Genomic DNA, 25,192 nt, shown 5'->3' with positions numbered 1-25,192 from the left:
CCTGCGGGACAGGTCTGCACAGGTGGCTTGGGAGCAAGGAGAGGGGGAGCTGAGACCTGGTTAACATCAAGAGCAGAAAAACGAATCCAACTCCTCATTTACTTGCCAAAATACCTGCTACCACTTGAATTTAAATTTCTTCCTGCAAATGTCTATGCAGTTCCCAGGCTAAAGTCTCTGCGTGTAATTCACATGCTATCCAAGCTGAGAACATTTAGTGTTTTGTTTTAAGGCTAGTCAGTTGCTAAAACAATCAAGAACATTTAAAGTTTCAACCAATGGGGACGAGTTATTATCTAAAGGACAAACAAAGCCTATTTACAATCCCTTCAAAGTTAAAAAAATGCATCAGTGGGGAAGGAGTCAGTGGGACGAAGCCTGAGCTCACTGCCAGTGTGGGAGGAGAGGCCGGCAGAAAAAGGGTTAACCTGGCCTCTCGGAGGGAGGCCGTCCAGCAGAGGGAGGCTGCCAGCCCCGGAGCCCATGGGCGGCCCAGCCCGGAGCTGGCAGATATAAAGGCTGCTCCCAGCTGCAGCGGCGACGCTTCGGCTTCTGTGACGACAGGCACTCCGCTTCCACGCGTGCAGCCAGTGGCCGAGCACAGCCCCGAGGCCGGCCAGGAGCCCGGAGGACGGGGTCTGCTCAGAGGGGCACAGGCGGGGCGCCGGCTGTGGCACAGGTCAGTCAGTCTGGGTTCCTGGCTCTGCCTTCAGGTGGGTGGGCAGCCCACTGTAGGTGACAGCTGGGCACGGGTATGGGTAGACTGGGCACCAGCTGGGCCAGGGCACGAGGCCCCCAACTTCTAAGTAGAGCCACACTCCATGGGAGAAGCTCTCACGATGTCGCTGTGACTCGGAGAGGCTGGGTGTGCGGGCTGCCCTCCAACTCTGGTCCCGTGTCCCAATGAGGCCCGGCGCCCGCCGGCGAGCACAGCCCTGTCCTCCTTTAATGCGTGCGCCCCACAGAGCACTGGTGATGACATCCCTGTACAAGCGGGTCTGGTGGCCTGCTGCTCCAGGTTGGACAAGCAGTGGGAGCCCACCCAGCGGCTCACTTCGGCTAAGGCTCCCTTTGGTGGACGCGTGCGGCCAGCCTCGTGGGGCCGTGTCAGCGGCAGGTCAGCCCCGTCCCTGCTCCTCCTCACAGACACAGCCCCCGGCCGATGCAGGGGGGGCTGGTGCCGCTGCAACCACTCACCTCACACTTCCCCCGAAGAGCCGCCTAAACCTTCTCAGGATTCCCACATTTAAAGAGCAGAGCAAACGGCCTAGGCAGTTTTTACAAAGAAGTAAAAAAGGCTCTAAAAACATGACTAAAGTCGGATTTGTCGGTCCGCCACGCCAAGGGTCCTGAGCACAGTGCCTGGCAGGAGGGGCGTGGGGGCCGGAGGCTGGGACCTGCTCTCTCTGGTCTCACAGCATCTCAGGCAGGAGGTCTGGGGTGTCTAGACGTCAGAAACGGCTCCTGATGGCCTCCTGGTAAATGAAAACTCAAATAAAAAACGATCCAATCCCCCTCAGGGGGACCAGGCGGTTCCTCTGGGCTTTTCTGCCCCCGGGCGGGCGTGTCCCTCCCTGGGTGGGGCCGTCCTGTGTGCTGTGGGGCCTACCCACTGCCAGGGGCACTCCTCTGCACTGTGACCTAATACCGCAGCTGCCGACCCCCAGAGAACTTGGGGGGACAGTGAGGTGCAGCACAGACCCGAAGCCCCAGTTTCCAGAGCCGGCCGACCGGGCGGCTGCCTTGTCCCTCCCCCGGTCACCGAGTTGCTAGGTTACAAACAGCATTACAGAACATATTAGGTGTGACAGTAATTGTCAACACTGAATAAAACTTCAATAGCATTCCCTAAAACAATTACCATTTTTATTCCTTATTTTGTCTTTCATGCCACGTTATTAAAAAAAAGCTTCGGCATCTAAACTTAGTACGAGGCTTAGCAAAGCAGCGAGATTTCTTGGATCACTTTCCTGTTAGAGAAGAGGTTCTACCCCGTCTCCCCACGGCGCCCAGGACCACTGGCTCTCAGAAAAGCTGGGTTTTTCCCTTCCCGCTTACTCCTCTTTCCACCAGCTGCCAAAATAAATCTTCTCTCCTCTCCTGACAGACAGTAGTTTTCCTAAGACTTCCAAACCCGTCTCCACATTACCTCACGAGCCAGCCATTCGCCATCACAGAGGCTCAGGGGCGAGGCTGACTCACGGCCGTCCGCAGCAGGGAGCCCCCGGGGAGGCGCCTGCTCCTCTGCCTCAGCTCAGTGCCTACGTCTCTGTCCTCCCAGAAGACACACCTGAGGAGCCTTCCCGCCCACAGGGCACCTGGCCGCAGAATGAAGGGTGCAGGGTGCACGGCGCCCCTCTGCTCCCAGGTGCCCGCAGGAGCGGGTCGTGCAGAGCCCGCGCAGCCCTCCTCCTGCAGAGCAGACCCCCGCCGCCCGGCTCCTGCTGATGAGTGACCGTCGCCCGGCTCACTTCTGAGGACAGACCTTTCTCTCTGAGATGGATTTGCTGTTTAACACGGGTTTTCCAGAGCCTGGCGGCACAGCCTGAAGCCGCACACGGTGGAGGTGTGAGCATGACTTCCCGAGCGCCTGTCTCTGGCATGGAGACCGACCCCGGAGCCTTCGACGGCACCCCCGTGGCGCTCAACCTGTCCCGCGCGCTGGCCGGCAGGGCGCTGGCCAACCAGACGGGGGGGTTGGCGGCGCCCCCGCCCCCGCAGTACGCCGTGGGGCTCTTCCTCTCCTGCCTCTACACCGTCTTCCTCTTCCCCGTCGGCTTCGTGGGGAACATCCTGATCCTGGTGGTGAACCTCAGCGCCCGGGACCGGATGAGCATCCCCGACCTGTACTTCATCAACCTGGCGGCGGCCGACCTCATCCTGGTGGCCGACTCGCTCATCGAGGTGTTCAACCTGGACGAGCAGTACTACGACATCGCCGTGCTCTGCACCTTCATGTCGCTCTTCCTGCAGATCAACATGTACAGCAGCGTCTTCTTCCTCACCTGGATGAGCTTCGACCGCTACCTGGCGCTGGCCCAGGCCATGCGCTGCGGCCTGTTCCGCACCAAGCACCACGCCCGGCTCAGCTGCGGCCTCATCTGGATGGCCTCCGTGTCCGCCACGCTGGTGCCCTTCACCGCCGCGCACCTGCAGCACTCCGGGGACGCCTGCTTCTGCTTTGCCGACGCCAAGGAGATCCAGTGGCTGGAGGTCACCTTGGGCTTCATCATCCCCTTTGCCGTCATTGGCCTCTGCTACTCGCTCATCGCCCGGGTGCTCATCAAGGCCCACCGGCGCCGGGGCCTGCGCCCGCGCCGGCAGAAGGCGCTCCGGATGATCGTGGCCGTGGTCCTGGTCTTCTTCGTCTGCTGGCTGCCCGAGAACGTGTTCATCAGCGTGCACCTCCTGCAGCAGGCGCAGCCCGGCGCCGAGCCCTGCCAGCAGTCTTTCCGCCACGCCTACCCGCTCACCGGCCACATCGTCAACCTCGCAGCTTTCTCCAACAGCTGCCTGAACCCCCTCATCTACAGCTTCCTGGGGGAGACCTTCCGAGACAAACTGCGGCTGTACCTGGAGCAGAGAGCGAGCGTGTCGGCCCTGAATCGCTTCTGCCACGCGGCCCTGAAGGCCGTCCTCCCGGACGCCGAGCAGCCGGAGGTGCGGTTCAGCAGCGTGGCGTGACGGTGGCTGCTCCCGCAGACTCAGCACCACCCGGACGGGGTCAGGGCCTGTCGGGCCTCTCCAGCTGAGTGCTGCCCCCCTCGGGCTCTCAGGCTCCCGCACCCGCCGCTGCTGCCTGTGCTGTAGAGCTGTGCCACCACGTGCTCCGATGGCAGTCTTGCATGGCCAACGGCAGGGGACTCACGGCCCTCTCTGTGCAGACTGTCTCGCGGCAGCATGGAGGGCCTGGTGGAGTGCCTCGTGTCAGTAGCTCGCCAGGAGTCTGCCCTCGGGGGAAACAGAGCCGAGGCTGCTCTGAGCTGGTAAGGCCCTGTGCCCCCACCCCGCCCCGGCCCCATGGCCGTACTCTGCGTGCGCACCCAGTGCCCTTGGTCCCCAGGCGAGTGAGTGACACCTCCGCTCTCTTCCATCCCACCTGGACGCAGCGTCTCTGAGGGCGGCTCTGGCACGGGCGCGACGCTCCAGCTCGCGGGGACAGTGAGAACAGTTCTGGAAAACGTAAAGAGGCGACACCGGTGGTGGCCAGCGCTGCTCGGCTGTGCTGTGCCTCCAGGTTCTCCAAGCAGCGCCCTCCGGGGGCAGGGGCTCAGAGACCCACAAAGCCCCCGGCCGATGCGGCTCCTCACCCACGTGAGCTCTGAGAGGCCAACATCTCAACGCAGCTCCTGGCACAGCGGCACCTCTGGGGGTCTGACCCCTGCTGCACCATCCTTGAGCAGAATGTTCCCCGCGCCTCACTCTTCTAGAAGGTTCTGGCTGCCAGCACAAGCACAACCCACAGCCCTGCAGGGACAGCTGCAGCTCCGGGTGGGTAGTCAGCGAGCCCGCAGGCGGGGTCCCCAGAAGTAGGCAGGCCTGTCCATCAGGGGGACGGGCCCAGGGACAGCAGTGGGGCCCCCACAGGCTGCACTGGACGCACCGAATCAGCACCAGCCTCCGGGCGGGCAGGGGAGTGTGTGCTCACACCTGCGGCTTAGCTGTCACACACCCAGAAAATGTCGCCTCTTCCACGAATCTGATTTCTGCTGCTGACCAGGGGTGCGGTCCCGCCTGGGAATACGAGCTTAAAGCCAAGGGGTCGTAGGCCACCAGACTGACTGACCCTAAGGGTCCTCCAGGGTGGCCTCCACCCAGAGCTCATCGCAGGACTCCAGCTGCGACTCGAGGTGACTGGAGCCCTGGGGTGCAGGGTCCTTGCACACAGAGCCTGTGCGCCCCCAAGCCCTGCACAACCATGAATGAGCTGGTCCTGAGCCATGTCTGCCCTGCGTCTCCTGGGAGGATGGCTGTCCGAGCCGTGGTTCCCAGGGCCCTGCACTGGCTCTGGAGGAAGCCAGCTGCGGGGACCCGTCTCGCTGAGCCGCCACCTGGACCCAGGTGAGTCGCCCCGTCCCCAGGAGACCTGGGTCCTCCAGGGAAGTCACCGCTTCAACCAGCAAGTCGGGGGCATCCTCCGGAGACCAAGTCCACACAGAACACGCCGTCCCTGGCCAACGACGTGGCATTTTTCTCCGCTGACTCAGAAACTCAAATGGCCAGGAACGGAGAAACCCCAGCAGGCCCTGTCTCCGAGGGCACGTCTCCTCGTGCAGCTCCTTCCGAGGAACGCAGTTAATGCGAAAGGTCCTCCTCGCCGCCCAGCGCCCGGCTGCCCGAGGGCAGACTCCTCAGGGCTCCCGTCCCTTTCTGAGTCCCCGGAGTCTCACAATTCCACCCCCACCCGACCCCAGGCGATGGCGGCTCGGACAACACATGTCCAATCCCCCTAAAAGGATGGACTCCCGCCCTGGCTGGTGTGGCTCAGTGGACAGAGCGTTGGCTCCGTGTTCAATTCTGGTCAAAGGCACATGCCCAGGTTCGTTCCCCAGTAGGGGGTGTGCAGGAGGCAGCCAATCAATGATTCTCTCTCATCATTGATGTTTCTATATCTCTCTCCTTCTCCCTTCCTCTCTGGATCAATAAACATATTAAGATAAATAAATAAAAGGATGGACTCCCACACCGACCTCTGGCAGGAAGCTCGAACAGGGCCAGTGCCTGCCGCCAAAGCCCGGTGCCCACAGGACCCCTCGTGGATGGAGAGAAACGGGAGCCAAGAGTTAATGCGGGGACCTGGAGGAGTCCGTCAGAGACAGGAAGTAGGAGGGTGGGAGCCAGGGCAGTCTCAGACGGGGAAGATGAGAAAGTTCTGGAGAGGGCAGTAGTAACGGATGCACAGCCAGAAGAATGTGCTCACTGCCACTGAATGCTATGTCTACAAACGGCTAGAAGGGCCCTGGCCGGTGTGGCTCAGTGAGTAGGGCGTCGGCCTGTGGACTGAGGGGTCCCAGGTTTGATTCCAGTCAAGGACACATGCCTGGGTTGAGAGCTCGGTCAGATGTGCAGGAGGCAGCCAGGTAATGATTCCTTCTCATCGTTGATGTTTCTCTCTCCCCTCCTCTCTGAAACCAGTGACAATACATTTAAAGATAAAAAATGGCTAAGAGAGTTCATTTATGCTGAGTGCATTTTATGACAATAAAAGGAAGAAGTGAGAGCCGAAACCGGATTGGCTCAGCAGTAGAGGTCGGTCTGTGGACTGAAAGGTCCCAGGTTAGATTCCGGTCAAGGGCATGTATAATACATCGGTTGTGGGCACATCCCCGGTGGGGGGTGTGCAAGAGGCAGCTGGTCGATGTTTCTCTCACATCGATGTTTCTAGCTCTCTATCCCTCTCCCTTCCTCTCTGTAAAAAAAAATCAATAAAATATATATTTTAAAAAAAAGGGAAAAAAAAAAAGGAAGGAGAATAGGACTTTGCCTAAGCCAGGGAGCAGTGGAGGCCCTACGGACACTCAGGGGAGCCCACCGCGGGCGCCCAGTGGACAGAGTCTGGGGGAGCCCACCACGGGTGCCCAGTGGACAGAGTCTGGGGGAGCCCACCACGGGTGCCCAGTGGACAGTCTGGGGGAGCCCACCGTGGGCGCCCAGTGGACAGAGTCTGGGGGGGGCCCACCACAGGTGCCCAGTGGACAGTCTGGGGGAGCCCATCACGGGTGCCCAGTGGACAGTCTGGGGGAGCCCACCACAAGGTGCTCAGTGGACAGAGTCTGGGGGAGCCCACCACGAGTGCCCAGTGGACAGAGTCTGGGGGAGCCCACCACGGGCGCCCAGTGGACAGTCTGGGGGAGCCCACCACGGGTGCCCAGTGGACAGAGTCTGGGGGAGCCCACCGCGGGTGCCCAGTGGACAGAGTCTGGGGGAGCCCACCACGGGTGCCCAGTGGACAGTCTGGGGGAGCCCACCACGGGTGCCCAGTGGACAGTCTGGGGGAGCCCACCACGGGTGCCCAGTGGACAGTCTGGGGGAGCCCACTGCGGGTGCCCAGTGGACAGTCTGGGGGAGCCCACCACGGGTGCCCAGTGGACAGTCTGGGGGAGCCCACCACGGGTGCCCAGTGGACAGAGTCTGGGGGAGCCCACCACGGGTGCCCAGTGGACAGTCTGGGGGAGCCCACCACAAGGTGCTCAGTGGACAGAGTCACGAGGGCCTCTGGGCTGGTGCAGGAGGAGCAGCTGCAGCTGAGCTGCTGGGCTGGTGAGGGCAGGAGGCTTGTGGGGTCCAACTCCACAACCAGACGCCCCTCGGACCCCAGGCTTTTATTTAGAGCAGCAACACGAGCCGAGACTGACCCACAAAACTGCTGGGTGCTGGTGACCCACAGGCGCTTGTTCCAGCAGCTCCTGCTGTGTCACATCCCCTCCTGGCGCCCCCGGTGTCCCCACTGAGTGTCCCGAGGCACCCCGCTGCCCGTGTGCGCGCCTACCTGCGCCAGCCCCCTCACAAGTCTGCCAGGAGCAGAGCCCCCAGGGTCTGACCGGGCCCTGGGCTGCGGCCGTGCCCGCAGCTGGACAGGATGGACGCTAAGGTGAGGTCAGCAGGCAGCACGGAGGGCACGCCTGCCGCTTCCAGGTCACCTCCTGCCAAGGGCAGCCATCGGCCCTCACTCGGTCTGTTCCCTGCCCCAGAACACAGACAGGCAGGGGGCAGGGAGGGGCTCCCTCGGACTCTGCAGGGGTCCCCGGACAACTCAAGATCAGCGTCCCAGCCCGCCCGCCCCCTTTGGACGGTGGGATCCATCTCCGGCGACAGGGTCGGCCTCCACCTTGGTCTCAGGCCTACTTCCTGGTTCTTTCCCAACACCTGCCGAGCCATCTGGCACAGGAGCCCTGTGCCTGGGGTGGGGGTGGGGGGAGAATGGCACATGCCCAGACGGCCTCGCCTTTCCAACCTCCTGCCTCTAGGAGGCGCCGTGCGGGGTGAAAGGCGGCGGGTCACACTGAAGCCCCAGGATGTTTAGCTCCCAGAGTGTGTCTGAGCACACACAGCCGGGCCTCTGCTGCTGCTCCGACGCCATGCCATCCCAGCTGCTCACGCTGACCCGGCTGCTCGAGGTGCAGGCGGAGGGGCCATGCCGACGAGAAGGGCTACGGCCCCCACGCCGCCCACAGGACCGAGCTGAACTGGACTGTTTACTCGAGCAGCAGGAGGCGAGCTCTGAGCCTGGGAAACTACTTCAAAGCAGCCACTGTTTTCCCAGCTGTGGCGCCGGCGCCTGGGAAAGCTGGTCATTCCACCACAAAAATAATCCAGAGCGGAGCAAGCAGCTGCCTCAGCTCCCACTCTGCATCTCGGACCCTGAACCGGAGCTCTGGGGCCCACTGTCAGAGGAGGCGGGGACCTCAGCTCCTGAGCTGAGTGCACATCACTGTGGAGCTCCCCCCCCCAATGCGTGTGATATCACTCCTGCACCAGGAACTCCCACCCGGGCTCCACGGAGCAGGGGCCATGGGGAGCACAGGCCCTCGTCCCCAGCAGCTGGGCAGAAAGGCCATCGGCACCCCCACACGACCAACGATCTCAGGATGCCAGCGACATGGCCTCTCCTACAGCCCAGAAAACAGACTCGCTCAGGGCCAGGCCCCTCCTCCCCAGCTCTGCCATAGCCCTGGAGGAGCACCTCAGGCAGTGGGTCCCCCTGCCCCCGGGGCCGTCGAGGACAAGGGAGTGACAGCCCGGGCCTCTGGGAGCCCTGCAGGCGGACGGGCCACTTAGAACCAGTTCCATCTCAAAAAAGGCAAAAGGACTGAAACCAGTGAGTCTTGTCACCTCAGGATCACGTGAGCGCGGAGCCCTCCGTGCGTAGACACGCACCCGCCCTGGGGCTCCCTCGTGAACCCGCTGTGGCTTCACCTGGCACGTTCTCCACTGCCCAGGAGACCTGCTGCAAAGCAAGCTGAGCTCGGTGTGAGGCACAACACACCGGCACCGAGCCTGCGGAAGGCGGCTCACCAGGGTGGAGCAGGAGGGATGTCAGAGGCGACAAAGGCCTTGCTTTCCTGAACTCCCCGTCATCACCAGGGCAGGCCGTCCGCCAGGAAGCTGGGCCTCCAGAGCAGGTGCACTGCAGAACCCTGCCCACTGCGAGGCTGTTCCACCTGTGTGGTGTCCCCAAGCCTGCCCGCACACCCCTGCCCGCACATGCACACCACACACACACACACACACATAGACGCCCGCCTGTGCACACACTGAGTCATCATGAAGGAGGCGTTTATATTGTACCTTTCATTTCCAAAACTGTTATCAGCTGTCAGAGTGCACATGCACTTGTGGACACCCCGCATTCATCCTGTTAGAGCGAGTACACGACTGGGGACACCCCGCATTCATCCTGTTAGAGCGAGTACACGACTGGGGACACCCCGCATTCATCCTGTTAGAGCGAGTACACGACTGGGGACAACCCGCATTCATCCTGTTAGAGTACACGACTGGGGACACCCCGCATTCATCCTGTTAGAGTGTGTACACAACTGGGGACACCCTGCATTATCCCGTTTGCGCTGCTTCAGCACATGGCCATTGGTCCCAGTGTTTTCCTGCAAAGGCCGCCTCTCTGGCTTCTCGGTTCGCTCCTGTCTCCTTCAGGTGTGAGCTGGGCCTTCCGCCTCCCAGCTTCTCGGGTTTTTCGCTTCCACGCCCACTGTGCACGTCTCGGGGCATCTGTCCGGTCCTCCTGCTTTCCCGCTTCTGACGCTTTCAGTCATCTAACCCCTCTCACCTGTCCAGGTCACGCTCCTGGTCCTGGTTTTACTTTACCATTTCCCTGGATTCCCTTCAACTCTGCGGCTCCTCTCATGCTGGAAATGCAGGAGAACCAGCACACTTCCCACATCGTACAAACGGAGTCTCAGCCCGTCCGACCTCTCACCCATTCGCTTGCTGCTCGCAGGGTTTCCTCCTGCCACTATGGTCACTCTTTAGGATGCTCTGGGGAGTCCCTGGTGGGAGGGGGGGTCTCAGCTGGAGAGCCCATGAATTCACTGGTCCAAACTGGTGTGGCTCTGGGCCTGGTTCCGTCCGATACAGCTGTGGGTCTGGGGTTCTGTGTGGGAGACTCTTTCACACACACCTGCTCCCAGAGTCCTGCTACGTCTGCCCATTGGAAGCCTGGGAGCAGTGGAGGGCTGTTTGTTTAGGGCAATGACTCTCAATCTTCCTAATGCCTCGACCCTTTACACAGCTCCTCATGTGGTGGTGACCCCTAACCATAAAACTATTTCCATTGCTACTTCATAACTGTAATTTAGCTACTGTTACGAATCGTACTGTAAATAATCTGTGTTTTCGGATAGTCTTAGGTGACCCTGCTGGCGGTTCTCAACCTGTGGGCCGCCAAATTACAGTTATGAAGCAGCAACGGAAATAATCTCATGGTTGGGGTCACCACATGAGGAACTGTGTAAAGGGTCGAGGCATTAGGAAGGTTGAGAACCACTGGGTTAGGGCACGAGCCTTAAACAACAATAACCCCCGGGAAACATTGTGCTCCAAAGGAACGCTGTCAGTCAGGAGGTGTGTCTGCACAGACGGTGAGAAACGGGGTTAGGGGCCACGGCAGCAGGCAGACGCCGGCAGTCAGCGAGATGGCAGCGGGAACCACCGCGAGCCGCCGCTCATGGTCCCACCGGCCCGAGGTGCAGGCGCTCCGGCCGGTGCCATCGAGATAGAACCAGAGTCTGGCTCCCTCCCACCCGCGTTTCCTGTTGTGTATGACTCAGAAGAACTAACCAACACTGCTCTCTGAGATCACTGTTGCTGCCTTACGTTCTGTGACCACAGGCAGCGGGCTCACACGCTCCCTGGCTGACGCTGGGCCGTCAGAGCTGGGCCTCCGGGGGACAGCCGGAGGGCGGCTGGTGGAGACTCGGCACCTCCTGTGGGAAAGCTGCTCAGCTCCTCACTCTCCAGCGGCTCTTCGCTTAACCTTGAGCCCAGAGCCGTTCTAGCCTGAGGCACACCCGCCGGGAAGCCTGCCAGCCGACGGACACAACCTGTGCCCAGCCCCCCTGGCTTCCGAATGAGCTCTGGGAAGAGGCGGGCAAAGGCCACGGCACAAAGTGGACCAGCAGGCCAGCCCTGCCCGCCATGAAGCCAGAAAACACCCCCCAGACCAGCCGGCAGTGCCTGTCAACGACACCACGCCCACATCGCAGGGTCGGAGAGCAGTGCTGCCCGACGGTCCTAACCCCGACAAAGTGCTGTCCTCTCACAACCGAGTGCCGGACCGCGGCCTGCAGCACAATAGGGACGTGCTGAGAGCAGGGAGGCTGAGGGAATGCCACAGCCGCGCAGGAAAGCAGGTGGCCTTTTCACACGCGCGTCCCAGAGCACAGCGCTCCTCCGAGGAAGCGTGCCCTCGGTCCCGGGCCGAGGGAGCGTGGGTGACGGAGCACTCAGTACCTTGGCCGCCTGTGAGGGTTAGACCCTGCCCCTGTGATGGACTGCACAGGAACACCCCACGAGGACCCCCCACACACATGCCAGAGCATGCATGCCCGAGCACCCCCACACGCACACACGCACACAACACGAGTGCACTCTGAGTGAGCCTGGGGTGGCACCCATGTCCACTTCCTGGCTTTGATACCGTCTGTTCCCAATGGGGGAATTGGGCCAAGGGCACCGGGACCTCCTACAATTGTTCTGCAACTTCCCACGTATCTACGATCCCCCCAAAGCACGTTTCGTCAAGAAAACAGAGCACGGCCGGGCACAGAAGCCCTCCGGCCACGGGAGCGCCATCGCGGGGGCTTGTTCCCTCCGCGCTGGGAGCCACTGGCCCACCCGCCGGGGCTCCCGCAGACCTCCCTCCCGAGCAGCCCCACACCTACCGCCCCCTCCCATCAGAACACAGAACGGACAGGGACCCCAGAGGACAGGAGGACTTGGAGTGCTGGGAGGAGCCTCAGAGGTCTCCCAGCTCACCCCCCCAATCCATCCAGTGAACCCCAGAAACACTCCCCCCAGCCGAGCATTTCCCTCTCGCACGGGTTCTGAGAGGCCTCGCTGGCAGCTGCACCGCCCTCTGTGGTTGCTCACCGCTCCAGCTCGGACCCCCGATGGCACAGTGCAGAGCCCGCTGGACGGACGGTGCGGCCGCGGGCACTGAAGGCAGTGGCCGCTCCCCCGAGGTGAGCTCCGCGCCAGCCATCCCCACACGGAGGCCGAGCAGCAGAGCTAAGGTGCCTGAGCCCCAGCCTCTCAAACCCTGGACAAGACCCCATCAGGGATTCCAGCGGGGTGTCCGTGTTCCGGTCTCGTGTGTCCTGGCAGCTGCAGCCAGGAACCTGGTCAACACCTCCCATGAGACGCAAGAGGTGGGGCTGGGGATTCGGCCGGCTGGAGGCTCCACACCCAGGCTCCGGGCTGTCAGGGCCCGTGTCCTGAGAGCGGACATAGGTGTCCAAGCCCAGCAGCAAGTGGCCATCAGCACAGTTCTGGTGGCTGACTTCCCTCCATGCAAATGCTAATTTACATCCCAAACCAAATGTTCTCCTGCAGCTCGCAGACACCGCTTCTCTCCTGCCTTAGCCCTCTGCGGTGCCACGGCAACCTGTCCCACCGCGGCAAGGCCACTGCCCTCACAGTGCCCACAGGAGAGGGTCAGGGCCCCCTCACTGCCTCCCAGCTTCCTCTAGCAGGAGGCCCAGAGCGGGGTGGGGTTGGGTGGGGGCGGGAAACGAGGCAGGGAAGGCTGCTCTGCAGCAGCGACCACTCAGACGTGGGAGCCAGCCAGCTGGAGGCCACCCGGCACAGCTGCGACCCAGGAAATGGGAAATTCTTCCCACTGATGGGAAATTCTTGGGGGGCTGGCCATCTGAGTCTGTGCCAGTAACTAATGCACAGTCCTGTCACTGCCCCTTTAATTACCGGGTCCTGCCAGACCACCCCCATATGGAGAGGCCACAGTAAACCATGAACAACACACAACCCCAGAGGGGTTATCAGTGCTGGCGCCAGGCCAGGCCATGAGAGTGGTCCCATGGCCCCAACCCAGCACATGGGGCTTTTTGCAAAGCCCAAGAAAGGTCCGGAAGTCTGAGCCACATTTGGGGACAAAGAAACCAAGGGGCATAAAGGGAAACCATATTGGGGGGCTCAGGATTTGGAGAGAAGCGGCCTCCGAGTCCTGGGCCGGTCCGTGAAACGTCTGACAAAAATGATTTCCCCTGGGCCCCCGTCACTCCTGCGCATTCTCCTGTCGCCTGGTAAGTTCTGTAACGCCACTTTGGTGGCTCCACATGGAGCCCATGACAGTGCAAACCACAGCCCCAGGGCCAGCTCACCAGCCAGCTCGCTTTGGCAAATGAACTAGATGGGCCCAGCCCTGCCCGCTCACTTAGGCACGCCTGGCAGCACGGACCGTGTGGCAGACGGGGCGGCACTTCATAGCTGGTCCCGAGGGAAGAAATTTACAAACCCTGATTTGATTTAGACCAGCTCTGATTGGGGGAGGGGGGGGGAAGATGAGGGGATGGGGACCAAAAACACTGGCCACAATGTAACAACTATTTTCATGAAGCATCAAAGCGCTGACAGAAGAGAAGGAATCTCAGGCCCAAACTGAGGGAGCAGAGCTGGCGCCCAGCGCCGGGGCAGGCAGTCTGCCCAGGGCGCCTGCAGGTGCCTGGGGCATGAGCTCTGCTTGGGGAACATGGGGTGCATCTCGCCAGCACCCTTCATTCCTTCTGAGCTCTGCACTGCGTCCGTGCCACCCGATCTAAGTACAAGCTCCAAGCACGGAACAAAAACAGAACAGACCGGTTGCTGAGGAGAGGCAAGCCCAAGAGTTAGAGGGTGAACATGTTTAAAAGGACAGAGTGTGCCCTGAATGTATGGCACAGCTGCATCTTTCTCTGAGAAAAAACAAGGTCAGATTTCCACCTCACATAAAACATAAATACAAATTTTAATTAGTTTAAAAAACAAAATATAAAAATCAACTTCAGCCGAAACCGGTTTGGCTCAGTGGTAGAGCGTCGGTCTGCGGACTGAAAGGTCTCAGGTTCGATTCTGGTCAAAGGCATGTAAATTGGTTGCGGGCACATCCCCAGTAGGGGGTGTGCAAGAGGCAGCTGGTCGATGTTTCTCTCTCATCGACGTTTCTAGCTCTCTCTCTCCCTTCCTCCTCTCTGTAAAATATTAATAAAATATATCAAAAAAAAAAAAAAATCAACTTCAGCCCTAGGTTTGGTTCAGTGGATAGAGCGTTGGCCTGAGGATTGAAGGATCCCGGGTTCAATTCCGGTCAAGAGCACATGCCTACGCTGCAGGCTCGATCCCTAGTAGAGGGGGTGCAGGAAGCAGGCCAATCAATGATTCCTTCTCATCATTGATGTTTCTCTCTCTTCCTCTCCATTCCTATGTGAAATCGATAAAAGAAAAAAAAAAATCAAACTCAAAGAAAAACATGTAAGAAAATGTGTTTATAATTAACTAGAAAAAAGACTTCTTAATAAGCATTATGTTGTAATACCTGAAGCTAATGTTATGTCAATTAAACCTCAATAAAAAAAAAATTAATTTTAAATTCACCTGTCATAAAAAGCTCCTAAGAATATTATCACCAAAAACCATGAAACAAATTGGGAGGAAGTATGCATAATATATACACAAAAAAGTCTTTTTTTAAAAAAGATAACAAAAGAGAAACAGGCAAAAGATGTGATAAGGAAACTAACGGGAGAAAGACAAATGGCAATCTATTCTATCTACACTAACAAAAGAGCAATATGCTAATTGACCGTACCTTCACGACGCCCACCAGCCAATCAGGAGTGAGCATGCAAATTAACTCAATAAAGATGGCATTCCGCACCACCCCAGCCACTCCGGGCCTCTGGGCAGCGTGGGAAGGCAGAAAGGAAGCTCTGGGTGGATCGAAAAGGTTGCTCTAGCCAGAGCGAAGGTGGTGCCGGCAGCCAGGGGAAGGAAAGCCCATTGTTGCACGATAAAAGGCTAATAGGTTAAGTCTCTGGGTGATGACATCACGTAGCAACACCTGGCTTCCTCTCCCTAGGGACTAGCCTTCATACAGTTTCTTCAGCCCAGGAACACGACTTGCTTTATAGCCAGGTGCAGACATTTCACACTTTAACCAAATGTTTGTGAAGCGTTTGCCCGTGCCTCATCTCATTTGATCTGGAGAAGGCAGATAGGAGACTTGGTGGAATCCTATTTTATTTTCGTTAGCCAGAAAACGCAGATTTAGAAAGCTTAGAAACTTGACCTGACTGAACAGAAGTAAGAAATGGTAGACCTTGAAAATGACTTCAGGTTTTTTGTCACTGCACAGAATATAGTCAGACACTACTGCAGTTAAATATTTCACCCTTTGTTCTCTCTGAGTGATCTACAGTAATAATCTGCTTCGTTGTCAATATTTCCTGCTGTGTTGCTGACAATTACCTGAAAAAGAAGTTGGAGTGCTTCACTGGGCTGGAAAAAGTTTAGCTGCATCAGAAAGCAGCTAAATAAGCAAGTTTGCCCTATATCTATAAAAAGCTAAATTGTCTCACACATGCATGATACATATAAAGCTCTTGCTGGTGCCAATCGAACACGTGTGTTTCGATCTGTCATTGTTGATGGTGAATTTGGTTGACACTTCTATTATAGAGAAAGGGTGAATAGCGAAGTTAAAGTTTTTCTTCTAACTAATTTACTTTGTGCACGAATCTAGGCCCTGGGCCCTTGTTACAAGTGACTGAAACTGTTTCACTAGTGAGCTCTGAAGTGTGAACTATACAGCCCTTCTCCCACAAGTTAGCACAGCCAGAAGCCTGCAGACAGGCAGGCCCAGCTGCCTTAGAGTAAAGGACGGGGTTGTGGAGCGGGGCCCCTGGGGTCAGGCATCAGATTCATCAGACTCGGGGTGCAGGCCCCGCCCTGCCACCCCTCCAGGGGTACATCCCAGGATATGGACACTGTTTCCAGGGCAATGGCTACAACTGCAGGGAAATCACTGACCCTGGTCTCGCACTTGGCTCCTTGTCCCTGGTCCCGCCCAGCCCACGTCTGTCAGTTACAATTCCAGGCCTGGCAGCCCGTGCTCAGCAGTCAGAGTAGAAAACAAAAACAATGGGAGAGGAAACTGCGAAGAGAAGACAGCCCCGGCTCCCAGGGAGCTGCTGGGCAGGACTAGCAGCCCCTCCCCCGCCAGGACAGAGCCCCTGCCAGACCAGCAACGTTTCTGTGGCAACACCACTGTGTGAGGGCGTCTGGCTCGGGCCGAGGCCCCGGCATCGAGTTCACGGCCTCTCGGCTGCTTTGCAAGAGCCTGCAGCTTCGTGTCCACGTAACTGGCTGGGTTTCCAAGATGACAAACGCCGCCCAAGAGAGGCACCTGCTTCCTTCCTCTACAATAGGGGTGTCGAACTCAATCAGAGAAGGGGCCAAAATCTAAAATCCAGCCTAAATCGCGGGCCGAATGGTTTACTGAACAGTCATAAACTGTCACTGTGATGGAAACGCAGCGGAGTGCAGTGATGACAGCGCGGTGCGGGCCACACTGCAAGGCCTGGCGGGACGGATTTGGCCCGCGGGCCTTGTGTTTGACACATGTGCTCTACAACCACCACCGGCTCAGCCCAGCCCACCACACGGGGAGCACGGGGACCAACTGGCGACGGCGAGCGCCCACCACGTTCTGGGGGGAAAGGGGTTATTGTCCTTCCAGACGTTCCCTGTCACTGTGGGCCAGACGCACTCCACACGCAGGACGGACGGCCTGGCCCACCTCGGGCCTCCTCCCCGCCACTCAGTGGACAGCCACGCCAAGAGAGCGGTGCTTCCTTACGTGGTGCTGCACCCACTGCCCACAATTCTCAGCCGTGCCTGACGGAGCCGGGGCAGGTGTCTCCAGGTAACCGGAGCCAGGAAACTGAGAGTCCCTCCGTTATGGCCGGACAGGTGACTATGCAGGCGACCCAGTCTCCCTGAGCACCAGCACCGGCACCTCGGCCCTCGGCATCAGGGCGGCTGAGGGCCAGCGTTGAGAAGCCTTTGTAAGTGGAAGAGCGAGTGCTTGGCCACCACCAGGGATTCCCGGGACTGAGATCGGGAGGAGCCCTGAGGCCGCCCCAGGCAGCGAGGCTATTCACAGCAGCAGAGGGTGCTCGGCCCAGGCGACCGCCAAGCACAGACCCTTGACAAGCTCGAGGGTGACAGGAGCTGCGCTGTCTTCCTCGGGGGCTGGGCGTCTGGGGCAGAACAGACATGCTGCCCATGTGCTCGGGGCGGGGTGGGAGGGCGAAATAGGTCACCCAGCACCAGCCCTCCCTCCTAACCCCCAAACACACTAGAGCCAGCAGCCCGTCTAAATCGTGTTCATGGAACATTTGCTCCTTGCAACCCTTTCATTCAAGGAAGAGACCGGTTCTGGACAGGACAGGACCTGGTTCTGTACTGCCCCTAAGCTCAGGCTCACGAGGAAGGTTCAAGACGCCTGAGGCCCGACTGGTGGTGCTCAGTGGTTAGCGTTGACCCATGAACCAAGAGATCACTGATTCCATTCTGGGTCAGGCACATACCTGGGTTGTGGGCTCCATCCCAGTAAGGGCGTGCAGGAGGCAGCCGATTGATGACTCTCTTTCAACAATGTTTCTCTCTCTCTATCCCTCTCCCTTCTTCCACCTCTGAAATCAATAAACACACACTTAAAAAAGCAGCAACGGGAAGGGGAGGGCAGGGCGCATGCTGAGGCCTGCTGGAGGGCATCACGCTCAGGGGCCTGGAAGCCCATCCAATGGTTCTCGCTCTCAGTCCTCTGCAAGATGGTTACCACGGCGACGCTGAGGCCTCCCCGAACCCACCTCTCCCTAGTCCAGGCTCGCAAGGGCCAGTGCATGTTAACGGCCAGTGAGCTGAGCCAACCGAGAAGTGAGCAGGGCCCTCAGGACCGGAGCAGCACAGGGGCGCAGCATGGACCTGGAGGACGCTGCACCAGCCAGATGAGCAGACAGCCGGGCCGAGCTGGGGAGCAGACTCTAACTAGGGGACCCCCGGGGCAATGAAGTGATACCGTGTGGGAGCCTTCGGCCACCCGGCGCAGGTCCCGGCGCTGGTGCTGTGGGAAGTGACCACACGGGGACCGGCAGGCCTTCCAGCCAGACATTTCCGGAGGACAACACGGGGCCCCGGGGACAGAGGCGTCTCCCCTCTCCACGGGATTCCAGAGGTCCTTCCAGGACAGGGCGGGCAGGGGGCCGGTCCTTTTCCACACGCTCCCAGTGCCGAGGTGCCCGCTGTCCCGCGGCAATGCCGGCCCTCTTCCCCACTTCCCAGGAGAACCAGCAAGCGGAGAAGCGGTGCCGTCAGCGGAGAGCAGGGTGCGTTCTCGGGAACACCGTCTCCTCTCCCTGGGAGGCGGGCCTCACCAGACAGGAAGGGTCTCGAGGACACAAGCCCCTGCACCCAACTGAGACCCACCCCAAACCCTCCAAGTCGCGGACCTGCTGGCCCCAGCTCCTGTGGGGAAATCAGCAGCCCCTGCGCCCCCTGCTGGCCAGTTGGGGCTACGTCGGCCTCGGTAGGGCTCTCTCCCGCTGGGCTGCCTTCTGCGCTGACCCCTGGCACCTGGCAGGCACTGAACCGAAGGCCCGGGACGCCCCTGAGATGCAGACCGGCGCACACCTGGGCACCACTGACGGAAGAAACCCACCCACAGGCTTGCTTTTCTCCTTCGCTTTACAGATTTCTCTTAGCCAATGTGAACTTTAATAATGAAAACAATCACTTTAACAAAAAGAGCACCGCCCCCTCCCAGTTCGCCCAGCAGAAATGGTAACTCGGGTCCTGAGGGACGCGGCGGCAGCGGAGTCTGGAGGAGAGGGGAGCTGAGACTCAGAGGACAAAACCCAACCCCAGGCGCGAGTGCATCCACTCAGAGCCTGGAGGGTGCAGAAAACAGCGAGCGCCACAGAACAGTCCGAGGGAACCGCAGGAAGTGGTGCTGGGCCACGGGAGCCTGCGTGGCTGTGGGAAGCAGTTTCCATGTGGGGCTCGGGACCCGGGTGGAGAGGGGAGAAGAGCGAGCCAGAGGCACAAGGACTGGGGGGCTGCACCCGCAGCCAGGCGGGCGGCCACAAAGCAGGGTTCTTCACCCAGGGCCGTGGGAGCAGGAGAGTGGCCTGGGCCTCCACGAGTCCCGACCTTGTAGGTCCTCAGGGTGCAGGACCAGTGGGGTCCTGGGTGCTGGCCTGGCTTCTTGCCCCACAGCCCGGCTAAGCCAGGCACCTTCTTGGCACACCCCTGCCCTCCCTCTGCGCCCAGTCGGCCGGCCAAACTGGTGCACGCTGCCTCCTGAGAGCAGAGCTGCCTCCCGGGATGAGGCCTGGAGCGACCCGACCCGTCGTCAGACCCTGCAGCACCTCCAGGCTCTCACGGTGGCCCCGGGAGCCCATTCCCGGCCCCGATGCCACACACTCTCGTGCTGACGTCTGCTCCGAGGTTCAGCGCGCCTGCTCTCCTGCCCCTGTCCCCCTGCGCCATGACCCTCCCCATGTCCTGAACAGAGGCTGCCTGTCCCTGCCCTGGGCAAGAGCCCTGGGCACCACCACTGGCCGCTCTGAAATGGGATGTGGAGGGAACAAACAGCCGCCAGCAACAAGCCCTGGCCCAGCGAGGGCTTCCCAGCCGGAGTTAGGGAGCAGCCGCGGCCACTCCAGAGCGTCCAGCTGTCCAGTTCATGGGAATCAGATCACTGACCCGAGGCGGGACCACACGGCACTGCACCCAGCTCACTGGTGTGGTTACCCCCCAGCACTGCATGACCCTCAGCAAACCTGCCCGCCGGTGACTGGTGCATCGTGTGCTCTGACCGCCCCACACCAGGGGCGAGAGGGGCGGCAGCAGCGAAGCACCATCTCACTCGGCACGTGGTGGCGCAGACCCGGCACGCTCTGCCGTGGAGGATCACACGCTGCTCGATACGGCACTGTAGACGCCAATTCCCATGCACAGCTCCCTGGCCGCTCCGGTCTCCCCTGGGTGCCAGGCCACCCTGGTCCGCGTGCACAGCCCACAGGCCCCGCTCCAGCCTCACACCCGGCACCGTGTGGAGCATCAAACCCCGGAAACACAGGTGTGGTGGCTCAAGGACAGTCATGTGTCCCACCCCGAGGGGCGGGATTACTGTCCTACGAGCTTCCGAGGACACCGGGCGCCACACGTCACAGTGCCATCCTCTGCACCACCAGATGCCGGCAGCACCCCGGCCTGTCCCTCCAGGTGAGTCGCGCAGCTGCACCCACCTCAGGACGGGTCTCTGAGGAGCCTGGCGCAGCTGCCGCCGCCGCCGCCTTCTTCACCTTCCTGCGCTTTCTCTCCGGCGTGCCTGGCGCTCCGGGCGCTTTCCTCTTCTGCGCTGCCATCCTGCCCGGAAAGCAGAGGGAAGAGAGGTCATGTGGCCATGTGGTGACCAGCCTGCAGACACACGCGTGCATTTCACATCGCTTCCTTTTAGTGGAAATGACCCCGTCACAGAGCAGCCAAGGCCTGAGTAAGTCAAGCAGGATAAACCAGTGCAATGGAATCCATCCAAAAATCTCAGTGGCCCAGCTGTACGGCTCAGTGGTTGAGCGTCGCCCGGCAGGGTAGGGCAGGAGGCAGCCAATCAATCAGTCTCTCTCATCAATGCTATTTCTCTCTCTCTTCATCTCTCTGAAATTAATAAAAACATCTTTTAAAAATCACAACAAATGCCGGGACCGGTTTGGCTCAATGGATAGAGCGTCGGCTTGGGGACTGAAGGGACCCGGGTTCGATTCCAGTCAAGGGCATGTACCTTGGTTGCGGGCATATCCCCAGTGGGGGGTGTGCAAGAGGCAACTGATCGATGACTCTCTCTCATCGATGTTTCTAACTCTCTATCTCTATCCCTTCCTCTCTGTACAAAATCAATAAAATATATTTAAAAAAAAAATAAAATAAAAAAAATAAAATAAAAATCACAACAAATGAGAACGTGTTAAGATATAGAATTAAAAATGTAGAACACTATTGTAGTATTGTCCAATTTTGTTTTTAAGAAAATGCTGAAATAACAATAGAGAAAGCTCCAATTTTGTATATATATCCCCAGCTATGAAAATGTCTGAAGGGCATCAACAAAACCTTGGCCTAAGGGGTGGGGTTACAGGAACTATTTTTCACAGCTCAGTTTTATCTTGCATTTCTCAAGGCTGTAGACTTGAAAAGCATAATTAGCGCTGTGACAAGAAACCTGGGAAGAATAAGAGACTGTTGACAAAAGGGCTTTGAAAAGACAAAGAACTCTGCCAGCAATTACCTTGTCGAAGAAATAAGAAAAGTTTAGCAAATATTTACATAACAGTTACTATAAAAGTTAAGTGAAATCTATATTCATTCTGCAAGTCATCATCAAAAAGTTTAATCACTAAGCATATTTGCTAAAAGGGGGGAGGGCTACTTTTCCATGTTATAGAAAGGTTTCTTTTAATAGTTCCAAGAGCTGACAACTTGTGAATCTGAGACAATGCTTGTAGAGAAAACTACATTTCCTGACACCCATAGTTAGTGGATTATCGACAGGGGCTTAGACCATCCGGTGAGAAAGAGCAGTCTCTTCAGCAGAGACTGGGACAACTGGACGTCCCATGCAGAAGGAAGGAGTCGGACCGGACCTCACGCCACACACAAAATTCACTCAAAAAGGATAAAACACCCAACTGTGAGAGCTCAACTATCAAAGTTTAAAAAGAAAACCTAGGAGTAGCTCTTCATGGCCTGACAACAGCTTCTAAGATGTGACACCAAACTGTAAGCAGCAAAAGGAAAAAAACAGGTGAGTGACTGGTCAGAATAAAAAAAGGCTTGTGCTGCAAATGATGCAAGAAAATAAAAAGGCAACCTACATACAGAATTGGAGAAAATGCGTGCAAGTCATATACCTGACCAGAGACCTGTATCCAGAATGTGTGAGAACTCTTGCAACTCAGGAAAAAAAAGAAAAGACAAATAGCCTTATTTAAAAATGGGCAAAGAGATTTGAATATGAAATTTCCCAAAGATACTTAAATGGCTAATAAGCACATGGAAAGATGCTCAACACCACTGACCATTTGGGAAGTGCCAATCACAGGCCATGCCACTTCCGCCCGGCTAGTCAGACAGGGGATAACTGAGCTCTGGGAGGATGCGGAGGACCCAGAGCGCCCTCTCACGGCAACGGCCAGCCACTGTGTCATGGGGAAGGGCACCTCCCAGCTCCCAAGACAGAGTCCCTCCGGGAGGGTCAGAGGCCAGTCCCTGCGCCCAGGGCGGTGTCTGTGCTCTGCCCACGTTGACGCAGGACTATTCCAAGTTCAGGCTTGCCCACCTAGACCAATGGCCTCCAACGCTTGCTCTTCTGCTCCCTGACTCTACTCCGTCCCCCCTACCCTCCAGCCAAACTCTAAACCCAGTTATCCCACCCACCAAGCCCACCTCCCATCTCTCTGGCTCTTTCCAGCTCACCACCTCTGCAATCCTCCTCGCTCTTCATTCCACGTCCACATGCATGTCCACGACCATCATTCGTCCCGCCCTTACACACACGCTCAGCTCCTCTCCAGCTAAACCCCCACTCCAGGGCCTGCTCCCGCTGGCCGAAGTCCCCAGGACCAGGCTGGTGGGCCACCCAGCCCCAGGGCAATCTCCAATACCCCCCAGGAATCCCACCACTTCTCCCAACTGCGGCCACTGCCCAGCACCAGCGGTCTGCGTTCACCTCGCCTAACCTTCCCTGTCCCTCCTCCGTTCTCAGCAGAAGACCTTAACTCCCTATCACCCAACTGCCACAAGCTCCTCATCTTGGGCCCTGTCCTCCCGTTACCATGGAAACCGTGCAGGCTCCCACAAGGCCCAATGCTGTTCTTGGGTGCTGGGGCACACCCCCGCCTCCCGCACCCTCTTCCTTCCCTGCCAAGGAATCAACAACCACAAGGTCCCACATCTCCCACTGCTTCCTTCTCCGGAGAAACCTCCAGGGCCGTCCCTCACACCCCAGCCAGCCACCCAAGGGCGCTCCCCGCCATCCCAGCGCCAACTCCATCTCTGGCCCGGCTCCACTCCATCTCCACCTCAGCGGGTAAGACCCGAACAAAACAGTTCCAGGCCGCACCCTCAATAATGACCCCAATCCTCCCAAAAAATGCCTGCCCGAGCCCTGCCGCTGTGCTCAGTGGTTGGGCCCTGACCTATGCAGGTCACGGGTTCGATTCCTGGTTAGGGCACACGCCCCGGTTAAGCTGGATCCCCAGTGTGAGGCGTGTTTTTCTCTCATCGTGGATGTTTCCGTCTGTCTCTCCCTTCCTCTCTGAGATCAAGAGAATATCTATTTTTTAAATGCCTGCCCGAGAAAACTCCAGGCTGGGCAAAAGTACCCAGCGACACACCGACAGACAGGCCCCCGGCCCGCCAGTCCCCCCTGCACCGCCTCACTCCGCGGGAAGACCCCAAGTGCCGCTGCACCGGAGAAGGGGCGCCCTCGGCGCCTGCAGGTCCCGTGCGGCCTCTCCCGCCCGCCCGCCCGCCCCGCGCTCACCTCGCTCTCCGCGCCGCTGGGGCCCGTCCCCTCACGCGTGCCGCCCCGGGCGCTCCGCCGGCCACCGCCGCGCGAGGTCCCCGCGGCCCGCCCCCAGGCCGCCGAGGCTCCGCCTGGCCCTCCCGCCGCCCCGCGGGCGCTCCTCCCGGCCCACGCCCCCACGCGGCGGCCGCCCGGCTCGGAGACTCCGCCGCGCTCGCCTACCTGCGCGTGGCCGCCGACGCCGGCTTCCGGCAGACCCGGCGCCCAGGTAACGCCGTCCCGCCCTCCGCAGCGGCGCCGCCCATTGGACGAGACCCGCCTCCGCCTCTCGGCCGACCAATAGCAAGCGGCGGCTTCCAGGGGGCGGGGCTGGGCGCGGGCCCGTAGCGTCATCTCTGGACGCCGCTAGTCGCTGGGAGCCGCCAGTTGCCAGGCAACCCCTCCCTTCGTGCGGCCGCGGGGTGTGGGCCCCGCTCCGCGGTTTCTGGCCTGGGGCTCGGCTGTCCTGAGGCTGGGAGACCGCCGGGTGCTGGCCCCTTGGGACTTGAATGAATGAACGACGCCTGTTGTGGTCCACGGGGATTCATCTCAAACGTTACAAATGTGTATAAATTGTTTGATAAATGACGTAATTTAAACTGTGTATCATGTTTAAACGTCACCATTACACGTGTGCGAAGGTTTTCAAATGCAGTAGAGCCATGTCTGCGAGTGTTATGTATCTGATTCGAAGCCGGTAAAATTAGGCATCCGGACTGTAGATGCCAGAGTTAAATCCTCGTTCTTTGGTTTTTAGAAATATTTAACAGTCCAGACACTGAGAATGGGAGGAAAGGAAGACAGCTTGTGTGGCCCACTGCTAAAATGAGAACTGAGAAGGGTGACGGCTGGACAGGAATGTGCAGGCATGAGTCTCTGCAAGGCACATACTCAGAATTTCTGGGCCACAGGTGTGAGAGTGTGTCCAATGTTAATGACTACAGAAAGAGCTATTCCACTGCTCCCACTGGGCCCTCGCCAGTTTGGCTCAGTGGGTAGAGTATTGCCTGTGGACTGAGGGTTCTGGGTTTGATTCTCGTCATATCTGGGTTTGATTGCTGGCTCCATCCCCAACAGGGAGTGTGCAGGAGGCAACCAATCAATAATTCTCTATCATTGATCCTTCTGCTATCTCTCCCTCTCCCTTCCTCTCTCAAATCCATAATATATTTTTAAAAACAACACAAAAAAACTCCCACTGGGCTTTACAACTCCGCCAAAAAAAAAGCTTCCTGCCCTGGGCAGAGATGGAGCACCAACCTACTTAATGCTCAGGCTTTACTCAACATGCACAGACTCCTGACACTAAAGGAACTCCCCAAACTTCCAGAATATTAATGCTGGCACTGTGTGAGTGTCCAGTGTGGTGGGCTTACCCTATGGGCACACACCCCATACACCCTCACGTCCTATCTGGAGCCACTGGTGAGAGGCTGGGCAGGAAGGCAGACCAGAGCCTCGGTCCTTGTGGATGCAAAGAAGAGAGCAAGACCTCGGTGCTGCGGAGGGACAGGAGCAGGGGCACACCCTGGAGCACCTGCACGAGGACATACAGGG

General features: G+C 58.8%; 2 protein-coding genes across 2 annotated transcripts in view; one reads left to right on the top strand and one right to left on the bottom strand.

Annotated features, from left to right (window-relative positions):
* Positions 1-23,913, bottom strand: part of CUNH7orf50 (chromosome unknown C7orf50 homolog) — a 58,414-nt gene extending 34,501 nt beyond the window's left edge. Inside the window, exons 1-2 of the mRNA XM_045579751.1 lie at positions 23,819-23,913; positions 20,322-20,442 (exon numbers count right to left, since the gene is read on the bottom strand). Of these exons, the coding sequence (XP_045435707.1) occupies positions 20,322-20,442; positions 23,819-23,901 (204 nt within the window). The 5' untranslated portion in view covers positions 23,902-23,913. The remainder of the gene's footprint in view (positions 1-20,321; positions 20,443-23,818) is intronic.
* GPER1 (G protein-coupled estrogen receptor 1) lies at positions 391-5,536 on the top strand. The gene is made up of 2 exons (XM_036432582.2): positions 391-679; positions 2,108-5,536. Exon 2 carries the CDS (start codon positions 2,575-2,577, stop codon positions 3,682-3,684), a length of 1,110 nt encoding a protein of 369 aa, XP_036288475.1. The 5' UTR covers positions 391-679; positions 2,108-2,574; the 3' UTR covers positions 3,685-5,536.
* Positions 23,914-25,192: the final 1,279 nt, after the last annotated feature.

This window comes from Pipistrellus kuhlii, unplaced genomic scaffold (assembly GCF_014108245.1).
Source record: "Pipistrellus kuhlii isolate mPipKuh1 unplaced genomic scaffold, mPipKuh1.p scaffold_m20_p_113, whole genome shotgun sequence".
Classification (NCBI taxonomy): domain Eukaryota; kingdom Metazoa; phylum Chordata; class Mammalia; order Chiroptera; family Vespertilionidae; genus Pipistrellus; species Pipistrellus kuhlii.
Note: the sequence above shows the minus strand (reverse complement) of the source record. Positions and strands in the feature narration are given on the sequence as shown.